The following is a 13751-nucleotide window of genomic DNA, read 5'->3' on the forward strand; positions in this document are numbered from 1 at the left end:
CTTTCAAAACTGAGATGAGGAGGAACTACTTCACTCAGAGGGTGGTAGGTCCATGGAATATGCTGCCCCAGAAAGCTGTAGAAGCTACATCATTACATAAATTTAAAACAGAAATAGACAGTTTCCTAGAAGTAAAGGGAATTAAGGGTTACGGGGAGCGGGCAGGAATTTGGACATGAGTCTAGGTTCGGATCGGTCATGGCCCTGTGGGTAGCGGGCCCAGGGGCCGTGTAGCCTGATCCTGCTCCTATTTTGTGTGTCTAATTCTGTTAGATTCAGGAGATGGTTCTGTGATAGTGGATTGGCGGTTAGGATCAGATCAGCCATGATCTTATTGAATGGCGGAGCAGGCTCAAGGGGCCGATTGGCCTACTCCTGCTCCTATTTCTTATGTTCTTATGTTCTTATGTTTTAATTTAAGTATGTCTGGTAATGCGATATGATCCCCTGGAGCTTGCTTGATTTTCTCCTGAAAATGACACAGATGTTTCTCTGTTTCTTTTTGCCTCCCCAGGATTTAGCATTACTATCTCTTGGGGAGGGTGGCGTACAAAATTGCACCATCCAATGGATACGGTGAGCACTGATGGACCTGACGGTCTTTCCTCACCCTTTATTGCATATGAGTCCTCACCACTTAAAATGTCCACGTTTAAAACAGACGGTTGCATATATCGGTCAAACGCGATATCCATTAGCCTTTAATGTCAATTTCAAAGTTGCTGGTTATATCATCTTAAGCGCTCCTTTTTTTCAGGCAGAAACAGCTGTGCTTACTCACATGTGATATTGTACAAGTGAAGTACACATGAAAAAACAGATGCATGTTTTTTCAAATATATTTATATTGGCATTTAAACAGTTCATTGGGAGAAGCTGAACTAAGCACCAAAAACTGAAGGACAAATCAGGCAGTGAATTATCTCAGTAGCGCTCTTATAATCTGCTGCCACTATCCAGGCTTTAGTGCTCATAATCTGCTGCCTCCAGAGCTTTCTATTAAAACTTCAATGAGGAGTATTGCGAATGAGTAAAGAATTCAATGGGATTTCACATACACCGCATAATTGAATGATGCTGGCGGGGCCATGGGTAGGCTGCAGGTGAATGAAGGAGAGAAGCGAGGTCGTGCTGACCAGCTGTCAGAGGTCGGGTATCAGCAGCGGGCTCAGAGGCTGCCAGCACTGGGTCACTAACACAATTTTGTTAATGCCGTACTAGTATAGGGTGAAAAAGTGTACAAAAATAGAAATGAAACACCATTGGATTAAACAAACGATTTTCTCCAACACTTACCCCTCACTGGTTCCAGCATAACTTGCATTTATACAGCCCTTTATGAAGAGGGATTGGAAACCAAATATAAATTTCGGAAAGGGTTAGACAAGGTAACTGAAGGTGAGGTTGAAGAGGGTTTTGAGAGGGAGGCTTTTCAAAGTGGGGAGAGATGTGGCAACTCAGGGGACTTTAAGAATGTGAGTTTCAGAATGCCACTGAGTCGAGGGAAGAATGCAGAGAGGGCCAGAGTCGAAAGAGTGGAGGTTGCAAACTAGGATTTAGGGCTGGAGGAGGCTGCAGAGGTGTGTGTAGCAAGCGGGATTTACTGACAAAAACTACAATTTTGAATTTGATGGCCTGGGTTTGGGGCACTAATGGAGGATGGCATGATAACAAAGTGTGACGCAGTGCAGGACATGGATGTGGATGACTGAGTTCTAGATGAATTGGAGTTTGTGTACAAACATACAAAATCGACGGGCATGAAAAGACCAGCTGAGCCATCAAGCTTGCCCCACAACTCATGATGGCTGGGGCATCATGACTGAGACACTCCCCACCTAACCCTCAGCCATGTAATCTCCTGGAAGAAGTGAAAAGGGAAGAACTTAACAGACTGGGGAGGACAGTATTAGAGAAGTAAGCCTTGGAGTTGACAAAAACTTGGATGAAGGTTTCAGTGGTGGTGAGATAAAATTCAACCACAGCACAACCAAACCAAGAATAAAAGGTATCAACATACTCATCCTTTATCCACCATGTAATAATAATAGACATTAGGTTCCTGAAATATGTATGTGAATGTGAGCCCCTGAAAATACAAAAAGAGTGAAAGAAGTATGAAGTGATGCTGAAACATAATGCTGAACATGTCTGAGTGTACACAGTAATTTTGTGATATGCTTGAATTATATTAAAGTAATGCATTTGGCTTTCTGTTGAAACTACAAGACAAATGTTTCTATAAAATTTAGTTCTGAATTGCAAAACAACATACTTCAAATCCGAATGCCTTCAGTGACAGGACACAGTTACGCAGTCCTATGCTTATCTATACCAAAGGCTGTTCCTCTAATACCTTTAAGAACACAAGCTAAATTACAGAAACCCCTTTACAGTATAATTTTGCAAACTGTTGCATTTAAAATGTAGTTATTGATTTATTTACATTCTCAAGGAGTAAAATACAAAGGCTCATTTAAAGGAAAACTATTTTCAATTGTATTTTCATGCTGCCGCCTGTACATTGTGACACACAAGAGGTATGTTCAATACATATAAGCAGATTGCCACACAATAAGTGTGTAATTAATATTTGAGTCTGCACTTTAACTTTACTTGAACAGAAAATTATGGAAATGTAACATTAATCTTATTGAAAGACTCAGGTGACAACCTAAACTGTGAAAGCAAGCGTAGCCCATTTTCTGCAGTTCTTGTAGCTAAAAGCAGATATCACGATAGACATTGACGTGTAAGGGTGTTCTCTGTGATAGATTAATATTTGTAGCAAAATCACTGCAATTTATCAAATAATAATCTACAGTTAATTAACTAGAAATAATATGGCATGTATTTTTAATGAATTAACCAGACATTGTCAGTGTCAATTAATTAGATTTAATAAGCTAAGGTGCTGAAAGTTTCTTGATGTGCTAAGAATCTCCCAGCACATTACTATACTAGTTCATTAAAGTTAGTTGACTCATTACTAATGGCGATGCCTGTTTGCAATTCTTTGTGTCAAATTGATTGACTTAACTTACTTAAAATGTCTTTAACATTTATACATATATTTGAAGTGCATTCTTTTGAGATCACGAAGCACAACTTGTTTCAAAATGGCTCCATGTAAATACAGTTATTACTAACCGGTAAAGGTCCTGGAAGTTCATCCATCCCTCTCTATGTTTGTGTGATATAATCACCTTTGCTTTGAGAGAAAGGCACTTGGATGCCACTGACTCTACAGCGTCCGCCAGGCTGTCATCAGTAATGATGCATTTTGCTTTGGAGGCCTGCAGCCTGTGGAAAATGTCTGCCGCTGTTAGCTGGCTTGTGCCAGGGATCAGCACAGTACCTAGTCAGAGCACAAACAAAAAGATCAGTGCCTAAATATTTGTAGAGACTTCATTACTAAAATGAATTGGACTAATTTATTAATTCAGATTTGAAATGTTTTAAAGAAACAAACCCAACCTTGTATTATTCATCAGGCAAAATACTGCGGATGCTGGAAAACTGAAATATAAACAGAAAATGCTGGAGATACTCAGCAGGCCAGGCAGCGTCTGTAGAGAGAGAAACAGAGTTAATGTTTTAGGTCTGTGACCTTTTGTCAAAACTGGAAAACGCTACAGATATAGCCGGTTTTAAGCAAGTACAGATGCAGGGAAAGGGGGAAGGGAGGAAAGAACAAATGGGAAGGTCTGTGATAGGGTGGAAGGTAGGAGTGATTAAATGAAGAGCAGAATCATTAACAGCACCTGCGGTCCAAAAAATGGGAGCAGTGGTTATGGTCTGAAATTGTTGAACTCGATGTTGAGTCCGGACGGCTGTAAAGTGCCTAATCGAAAGATGAGGTGTTGTTCCTCGAGCTTCCATTGAACTTCATTAGAATAGTGTAGGAGGCCGAGGACGGAGAGGTCAGAGTGAGAGTGGGACAGAGAATTAAAATGGCAAGCAACCGGAAGTTCAGGGTCACGCTTGTGGACAGATGTGTTCAACAAAGTGATCACCCAATCTGCATTTGGTCTCCCCAATATAGAGGAGACCGCATCATGAACAGCGAATACGGTATATTAAATTGAAAGAAGTACAAGAAAATCGCTGTTTCACCTGGAAGGAGTGTTTGGGGCCCTGGACAGTGGGAAGGGGGGAGGCAAAAGGGCAGGTGTTGCATCTACTGCACTTGCATGGGAAAGTGCCGTGGGAAAGGGATGGGCTGATGGAAGAGTAGACCAGGGTATCGCGAAGGGATCGGTCCCTTTGGAATGCTAATAGTGAGGGGAGGGAAGATTTGTTTGATGGTGGCATCTAGCTGGAAGTGACGGAAACTCCACTGCCTTCCGGACTCAACACCGAGTTCAACAATTTCAGGTCATACCCACTGCTCCCATTCATTTTTTCGGAAAGTAGGTGCTGGTATTGATTCTGCTGTTCATTAAATCGCTCCTCCCTTGCACTCTATCACAGACTTTCCCTTTTGTTCTTTCCTCCCCTCTCCCTTTCCCTGCACCTGTACTTGTTTAAAACCTGTCACATCTGTAATGTTTCCAGTTCTGACAAAAGGTTACAGACCTGAAACATTAACTCTGTTTCTCTCTCTACAGATGCTGCCTGACCGGCTGAGTATTTCCAGCATTTTCTGTTTATACCTTGTCTTATTCATTACAATGCCTGCGTTACAATCTAACAAAGACTGGGTGAGTCATAGCATTAGTCGTCAGCCCTAGTGGTCGTTCATTTTTTGTTATTTTGTGGGTGAAAAATTGTTCCCACTGGTTATTTCAAATTGATACTTCTTTCCCACCGGCTTGAAGTTTTTGCACTTATTGAAGTAAAAAAACTAAGGGCTGGAGAACTGAAACATTTTCCTAGGTATTCCACTGTGCCAATATCAAATAATGCCATGTTAGATTCAGAGAAGAGCTCCCTATACTGTGCCACAATATGTGTTAAACTCTACCTCAGAGGATCATTCCCCACTGTACCAGGTGTATTTTTCATGCCCCATACCAGCCATCTTAATAAAAGTTTCTTTGAGAGAGACTGTTAATTTAGTGCTAGTGTAGGAACTGGGGTTCCTAGCCGAAGAATTGAGATCGACTCAGAAAATCAAAAACAATAAAATTTAATGAACAAACGAAGCTGTACAGGAAACTGTACGATACAATGCAAATAGGTCTGGTCTGCTTGAAAGCCTCTCTGGAAAACTGCTAGAAGGTTCCGAGCTCAACTGCTAGCAGGTTCCGAGCTCAACTGCTAGCAGGTTCCGAGCTCAACTGCTAGAAGGTTCCGAGCTCTACTGCTAGAAGGTTCCGAGCTCTGACGTCATGACGTCATCACGTTCTTCCCGCCATTGAGAGATCACGTGACGGACGGCATGACGTCATCACGCGGAGTACAGGAAAGAAGCCCTAGTACAGTTAACAGATACATTAAAGGTGCAGCCCCCAGCTGTACTACATTGCTGTAAAAGGAATTATATACAATTGTCCGTAATCCTCTGGTGGTTCCGCCACATGCGCCCCCCCAGAATTGCTTTTAACAGAGAAGGTAAGGTGAGAAGGGGGTCTGACGAGTCTGTCCGACCGACTGCGATACCCCGGCAGCTGGAACGGAGCGCTAGAAGACGAACTGGCCGTTGGCTGTGGTTGGGATGACGCCGCAGGTGAAGGAGAAGAAGAGGCCGGCTGTGGTCGACCCGGTGAGGCGGGCACTGGCGACTCGGCAGATGACTGTGGCTGTATTGGACCGGCAGTCGACGGTGGACGACCACGACGAGGTGGCTGAGCGGTGACGACTGGTTCGCTCAGATCCAGATGCGCCGGTTTCAACCGGTCGATGGAGATGTGGTCAGGCTTACCGCCGACGTCGACTGTGAAGGACTTGTCACCTGACGAGATGATGCGGAATAGACCTGTGTAAGGCGGGTTGAGCGGGTTTTTGCGAGCATCCTGCCAAATGAACACGTATTCTGCGCTCTTAAGATCCACCGGGACATGGGAGCGCTGCAGGTCATGATGCGACGTAGGCACTGGGATGAAATTCCTAGCTGCTTCCTGGTGGCTGACGAGCTGCTGAGCTGGGGACCAGGGTTCCGTGTGAGGAGGAAGAAAATCGCCAGGCACTCTGAGTGGTTGGCTGTAAACCAGCTCTGCTGAAGAAGAATGCAGGTCGTCCTTAGGCGCCGTGCGAAGACCTAGCAGCACCCAAGGGAGCCTGTCCACCCAACTAAGCCCACGGAGACTAGCACGCAGTGCGGCTTTAAGGGACCTGTGGAATCTTTCACACAGACCGTTCGCCTGTGGATGGTAGGCGGTGGTACGATGAAGCTTGGTGCCCAAACCTTGAGCTACAGCGTTCCAAAGCTCAGAGGTAAATTGAGGCCCCCGGTCGGAGGAGATGTCAGCCGGTACCCCGAACCGAGCTACCCATGACGAGATGAAGGCTCTGGAGACGTCTGCCGCTGTGGTGGCAGCCAAAGGAATTGCCTCTGGCCACCTGGTGGTGCGGTCTACCATGGTGAGGAGGTGAGTGTACCCGCGAGAGGAAGGGAGAGGACCAACCAGGTCCACGTGCACATGGTCGAATCGACGCTCCGGAACTGGAAAAGTGGCGACTGGGGCCTTAACATGGCGTTGTATCTTGGACTTCTGGCAACTCACGCAGGTATTGGTCCAGTCACGGACGTCGAGATGCATGCCCTTCCAGACGAATTTCTTTGCCATGAGTCATTGTGACGCTCTCATGCCAGGGTGTGACAACCCGTGGATAGTGTCGAAAATTCTCCTGCGCCATTCGGCTGGAACGATTGGACGTGGGACGCCCATCGAGATGTCACACAGGAGTGTGGTCCCTGCGGCCTGGAAACTGACATCAGCCACTTGTAAGCTGGAAGGTGCGGTCCGGTATGCCTGCACTTCAGGGTCTGCCTTCTGTTCTTTTGCCAAACCAACATAGTCGACTCCCAGGTGTACTGCGTGGAGCTGGGCGCGGGAGAGACAATCCGCCACCAGGTTGTCTTTGCCCGAGACATGTTGTATGTCGGTTGTAAATTCAGATATGTACGTAAGATGACGTTGTTGCCGTGCTGACCATGGTTCCACTGTCTTGGCCATCACAAAAGTAAGCGGCTTGTGGTCTACAAAAGCCGTGAATGGGCGTCCTTCCAAAATGGCGGATGGCCAGAAACAATGCCAACAACTCCCGGGACTGCACAGGCAACTGACCAAGACATTGCGGTGCTTCGGTGGCAGGGGACCGAGTGAAAAGTGGAGGCACTGATTAGCCGGCAGTGTCGGACGTTGACGAGAAACCCGTTTGCGCAGAAGAAATCTGCCCCCAGGATGGCCTGTGAGACTTTTGCCGTGATGAACTCCCAAACAAAACGTTGGCCGCCAAAACTCAACTGGACCCTACGGTTTGAGGTAGTTTTTTTTTTTGGTGAGAAACTGCAGGGCGGACGGCAATTTCTGGCCTTCGCGCCGAAACGAGCGTGGTATGCACACCAGCCTGCAGGAGGAGGAGTCGGATTCGCTCTTGTGGGGGATGGGCGCCTCGTGGCTGCACAAGATTGTTGTGAGACGGTGAATATTTTATCCACTTCCGCGGCGAGTTCAGCATAATCCGTGATCGCGGAATTGGCCAAGGCCGTCTGTACTGGCTCTGGTAGTTGACAGAGAAACAGCTCGCGGAACAGAAAACATTGCGATTCCGAGCCCAAAAGCGTGAGCATTTGGCTCATGAGCTCTGAGGGTTTTGAGTCCCCGAGGCCGGGCATGGAGATAAGTCTGCGAGCGCGCTCCGACTTGGACAGACCGAAAATCTGCAGTAAACGTGCTTTTAAAGCTTTGTGCTTGCCATCATTCGGTGGACTCTCGAGGAGGCTGACGACCCGCGAGGCCGTGGCGCTGTCGAGGGCGGAGACCACGTAATAATAACGGGTCGAATCCGCTGCTACTCCCCGGATTGCAAATTGTGCTTCCGCCTGGAAAAACCACACGGCCGGTTGTTGCTCCCAAAATTGCGGCAGTTTGAGGGTGACGGCATTCGTGTCCATGATGTAACTTCAATGAAAATTGTTCGAAGAAATCAGGGTCACCAATGTAGGAACTGGGGTTCCTAGCTGAAGAATTGAGATCGACTCAGAAAATCAAAAACAATAAAATTTAATGAACAAACGAAGCTGTACAGGAAACTGTAGGATACAATGCAAATAGGTCTGGTCTGCTTGAAAGCCTCTCTGGAAACTGCTAGAAGGTTCCGAGCTCAACTGCTAGCAGGTTCCGAGCTCAACTGCTAGCAGGTTCCGAGCTCAACTGCTAGAAGGTGCCGAGCTCTACTGCTAGAAGGTTCCGAGCTCTGACGTCATGATGTCATCACGTTCTTCTGGTCGTTGAGAGATCACGTGACGGACGGCATGACGTCATCACGCAGAGTACAGGAAAGAAGCCCTAGTACAGTTAACAGATACATTAAAGGTGCAGCCCCCAGCTGTACTACATTGCTGTAAAAGGAATTATATACAATTGTCCGTAATCCTCTGGTGGCTCTGCCACACTAGCTACTGTCAGCACTTATATGAAGTGCAAATCAAAGGACGCCATTCTGTCATTATACAGGTCGTTGGTTAGACCACATCTGGAGTACTGCGCCCAGATTTGGTCCCCTCGTGTGTTGGCCTTCGGAAGAGAGCTATGAGAATGATTCCTAGCTTAAAGAACCTTATTACTCAGATAGGCTTAAATGGCTGGGTCTATTTACTCTTGAGCAGTGTAGACTTAGAAGCACAGATGCTGCCTGACCTGCTGAGTACTTCCAGCATTTTCTGTTCATATCTTGTATTATAGATTTAGAAGCAACCTGATTGAGGTTTATAAAATAATGAAAGGGCTGGATTGCATGGCTATTGATAGATTGTTCCAGTTTGACAGATTGGGGAGGACCAGGCTACGTAAATGTTTAAAATACGCAAAAGTAGGAATAGATTAGATGTTAGGCATTTCCTCTTTTCCCAGAGAGTAGTGAGCCTGTGGAGCCAGTGCAGGACTGATCATCATGGCTAATATTTCTAAATCGGGAGCAATGTGTTTACTTCATAAATATTTTACATATGATGTGGCTTTACGGTATATTGATAGGTTCCAATTCACAGTTGATTTACTGGCGAGAAAGAGGTTCCAAAACACTACCAGTATTAATCACTGAAGCGCCCTGGATTAATAACTATTGCTACGGACATTAATTCAGCTCCATCATACTGGGCTCAGTATCTCCTCTAACCCATTTCCCCAATAATTGCACAGCTTAAACAAAAATTGTTCCAAATCTGCCAAGTAAGAGAAATTTGTATAAGTTAAGCAGAACTCTTTGCAAGGATTTGATTTTTAAATTGGCTGCTTCGTGACAATCTCTTAAAGGCAGAAGAGACAAAAATGTCTTTTGTTAAACATCCATCTCAATAGCAATGTTGAGGGCAACACCTTTACCTGTTCTCATGCATGCCACATTCACAAGCCACCATTCCGGAATCCTGGGCAGGATAACAATAACTCGATCTTTTAATTGTAGATCACAGGCTTCTGACAGAATGTTGGCCACCTTCTTGGAGTGGACTCCAAGGTCCTGGAAGCTCCATTTTACCTCTTGTCCACTTTCACTCAACCACCACAAAGCAGGGTTTGTACCTCTGCTTCCAGCCTGTGGAAGTACCAGTGGAAATATTAACACACAAGTAAAATCTCAAGAATGTCTGATTATCACCAAACCTCAAAGTTTTTACGTAGAAAACATCATATTTGAACGAATAAGACTTATCAAAAATATATTCAGAGTGTTCATCCTTCAAAGAAACCTACCCTAGCTTCCTATTATTGGCACTGCAACTATTCAGTTTTTCACACCACAAATTCTGGGCAGTGAAATGCTGTCCGTGATGTGCCCTATTTCTAATACTTGTGTAAATTTTCAACTGAATTTAAAGGAATATTCCTGTAGTTTTTTAACTTATGAAAATCAGTCAAATCAGGAAAATTACTCTGTTTCCTCTGCTAGTTCTCAACATCATATATTAAGGCATATATCATTTTAGAGTTGCTATAATTGGTAAGAGCCTTAGGGCTAGAAATTCATTATAGCCCAGGAATGGGCGGTATCTTTAGAAAAGTTTGAGAATTAGTGCCAGGCACTAATGCCTTAGACTGCGTGCAAAATTCATTCTCACAATGCAAAAAAATGATTGGGGTGTTAAATCATGTCTTAAAGGCTTAGCTCAGTGGCGTTACACTCAAAGGGTGGACCAATATCAGGTGCAGTCTAATCTCAACTCAAATGTGATGCCACAGGCTTTTCCCAGTAGTTAAAGGGGAGGTTCATTGATACTGCAGCACCTCATTCTCAGCATTGTGGATGTGCAGCTGCCTCAGCAAGGAGAAGCACAACAAGGAGAAGGAGCCGGAGGACTGAAGCAGGTGTGCTCATGGCAGATCCACCTCAGTCGGGTGGTCAGGGTGATTGAATGCTTCAACAAATGCTACATACCACCACCTGTACCATAAACTTCACACAATACACAAAGCACTACACCCACCAACAATCTCCACCTACTAACACTCACACCCACATCTCACGTCTTGCACACAATAACAGCTATTCAACTATGGTAGGCACAAGGGCCATTAGTTATTAGAATGAATGTGATATGTGTGATATATTTATGCATAAATTTATTAATGGAGTTTGCAATATTTGCAAATATTGCATCTCTCATTTCACCTTTGTGACCAGGAGGATGCTGTGGTATGTCATGACACAGGGATGGTATGATGGGCATGTGATGAGCAAAAGAGATCTGGGTTTTAAGTCATCCTAATGTGAGGCTGGAGGTCTGTTTGGAGAAGGTGACAGAGTTCTGTGACCACCACCTTGGTGATGCGGAGCCATCTAATACACTGCTCCTCACTTAATTGAAGGTAGGAGATGTACTGTCAGAATACCCTTGGAGGGTAAGGCCTCCTGGTGAGAGCCCTGATGTCCCTCTTCATCCTTATGCGCACATGTTCCCATATTTCTGGCTGCCTACGCTCCCTCCATCATAGATCCTGGAAGGTGAGGTGGCATGCCAGTACAGCCCCCATTAATGTTGCCAGGTGTAGCAGTTTGAATCTTTGAACGATAAATGTTGCCACTTAGCACTTGCCAGAAGACTGCTGATAAAAAAGAATCTTGAAATTACTCATACAAACTGATCCACTAGCTGAAACTGACAACAAGCCGCTGTGATTAACCTGTCCTGACAGCCGTGAGTGATTAATGTGGATGCTTTTAAATAACGTCGCTGGAGCCGGTGTCCTGCAGCTGTGTGCCTCCTCACCCTGTCGCTGTCTGGTCAAGGTGCAAAGGTAACTGGCCAGAATGAATTTTGCAGATTGGGCGCCCAGTGAGCGCTGCACGTCACGCTCTGGCTGACGTTGAAGTCCCTGGCGGCACCTCATATCGGCGGAGCAACGGTGGGTCCGGATTTGCCGTGAGCGACTGGATTCACCTCGTCCTGGCACTACTGCAACAGCGCCCCATTACCACCCTTTGCAGGCGCTAACGGGAGGCGCTAACCTACTGAATTTTTCCCCGTGTTTAAACTTTAAGAAAAACTCACTGGCCTAGAAATTCAGTGCCCTTAGCGCCGATTTTGCGGCGCTAGAGGGCCTAGCGCTGCAATTGGCGCCGGCGCCTAAATTGCCTGGGGCCCTTCCGCCGCGGTAGACCGGTAGCGCTGCGCCGGCTCCGATGACGTCATCGGTGTGCGCAGCGTCCCGGTTGCCATGCCGACGGGCCCCAGCGCCGAAATTCAGTTGCGGCCACCTCGCCCGTGGCAGCCGCAACTAAGACTCTGGCAACAGAGTCCAACATGTTTTTGCGCCGGCGCATTAAAGGCCCCGCGGCGGCCGGCCGCTTTCCCGCCGGCCGCCTGGCCGCAGCTCCCTCCCCGGACTTCCCCCCCACCCCCCCCCCGGAACAGAAGCAAGCCCGGCACTTGTCCGAGGTGCCGGGCTCATTTTAAAAAAGATTTTCGCGGGCCGCGGCCGGGTGCAGGCAGCTCCTCCTTAAGGGAAGGAGGAGGCCTGCACTTCCCGAACCTGCCGCACCGCAGCGGGCGCCGCAGCGCCGGAATAGCGCCGAAATTCAGCGCGTTGCGCCAGTTTTCAGGCGCAAACAGCTCTCAGCAGCGCCGGCAGCCGTTTGGGCGCAGAACTATTGAATTTTGGGCCCGACCAGCGCGACTTAGCTCCGGCACTAACTTCCGGCGCTAAAGCCCTGGCTGCGCCAAAACTCAATTTCTAGGCCACTATTTCTACCTAGAGTGCATTAACTGTACCAACCATTCAGTCTAATTGAAACATTTTGATGAATCCATAGACCATTCAAGTTTTAAACCAGGCATCACAGAAACTGTTCCTTGCACCTAAAAATGAACGGTGTCTATCATACAGGAGGATTATAAAGTACCTTTTCTATTTCACTCCACTTATCGAGGACATCACTTGCAAAATTGAAGTATTCTGGCACTTGCGGTTTATACTGCTGTTTGATGGATTCATAGTCTGTGAAATTCTGAGGGTTACAAGTCTTATTATTTGAGAAGAATGACCTGAATTGTGTCTTCAATATCCCGAAAGCTCTTCGACTGCAATCAGCCATGCAAGATGAATTGACACTCCTTACTTGTAGCTTCAGCATGCCAAATGGAATCTTTAGGGCATTCATTTTGTATCATGCAGAATAGGACAGCCAATGTAAACAGCGAAACTAGAAAGAGAAACATTCAGCAATGATAAAAGTTCTGTGTAAGAACTGAGACCTTTGAACAGAAATAAATACATTAACCATGAAATCAAGATGGTTTAATGATCTACACCACTGTGCTGCACACTTGATGACTCGGATTCAAAATCCAATCTTGACTGGAATTTGTGCCCTGGTTCAAACTTGTTTATCTCAGCCAAGTGATGAGGCGCAGCACTGAGTGCGGCAAGGATCAGGAAGGGAATACTAGAGTCTAATTTCGGCATTTCAAGAACAACACAGACACATAAGCTAACCATCCTGTTTGAGCAGCCTCTGATTAGTTGAACATGAACTTGGCAGTGTTCAGAAAATAACAATAAAAAATATGCATGTATGACTAGGCTTTGTGCGGTCTCAAAAGGCATATCTACATAAAAGGTTAGGACACACTTGGAAGGGGGTGAGGTGTTGGGGTGGAGCCTTATTGGATCAAATAACCAGTATATGTTGTCATATGCTTTGTCACAACCTAAACTGCAAACCTGAGACTACCGTTTCCTGCAGCTGAACTCAAATGAATGCTTTCGGAAAATGTAATTAAACAATTCAGTCAGTACACTGATTAAGAACTTTGTAACTGGAAGCACTACTTGATCTGTGAAGAACATTCCAGTACTCCTTATACAGGCTAAACAAAGGAAGCCGACACCAGCAGTATTAATTTCACCATAACAGAGTGCTATTTCATTAAGGTTTCTACTACCTGAGCTGGGAGTTTTTCACCAGGAGTATATGCAGCAAACTTAAAATTTTACTTGCTTCTTCCAAATGTTATGTCTCCTTTGCCCTCCTGCCCAAAGGTGCAAGCATTTCTAGTGGGGTCTACTAGAGCAGATCAAAGGCAGAATATTCTGTGGCGAGTGGGCTCAACTCTTAACTCCCTAAAGCATCTCCACCATCTACAA

At 45.9% G+C, this 13751-nt stretch overlaps 1 protein-coding gene across 3 annotated transcripts in view; it reads right to left on the minus strand.

Moving 5' to 3' along the window:
- acsm3 (acyl-CoA synthetase medium chain family member 3) overlaps window positions 1–13355 on the minus strand; it is a 54517-nt gene extending 41162 nt beyond the window's left edge. The window contains exons 1-4 of one of the 3 annotated variants that reach the window (XM_086000565.1): window positions 12508–13090; window positions 9492–9702; window positions 3151–3358; window positions 2021–2089 (exon numbers count right to left, since the gene is read on the minus strand). In XM_086000565.1, the coding sequence (XP_085856691.1) occupies window positions 2021–2089; window positions 3151–3358; window positions 9492–9702; window positions 12508–12765 (746 nt within the window). In that variant the 5' untranslated portion in view covers window positions 12766–13090. Of the gene's footprint in view, window positions 1–2020; window positions 2090–3150; window positions 3359–9491; window positions 9703–12507 lie in introns of all 3 variants that reach the window. The other 2 variants (XM_086000567.1, XM_086000566.1) reach the window with 2 other exon arrangements.
- Between the last annotated feature and the right edge of the window lie 396 nt (window positions 13356–13751).

Source organism: Somniosus microcephalus, chromosome 11 (genome assembly GCF_052327205.1).
Source record: "Somniosus microcephalus isolate GS21.2 chromosome 11, FLI_Smic_1.0, whole genome shotgun sequence".
NCBI lineage: Eukaryota > Metazoa > Chordata > Chondrichthyes > Squaliformes > Somniosidae > Somniosus > Somniosus microcephalus.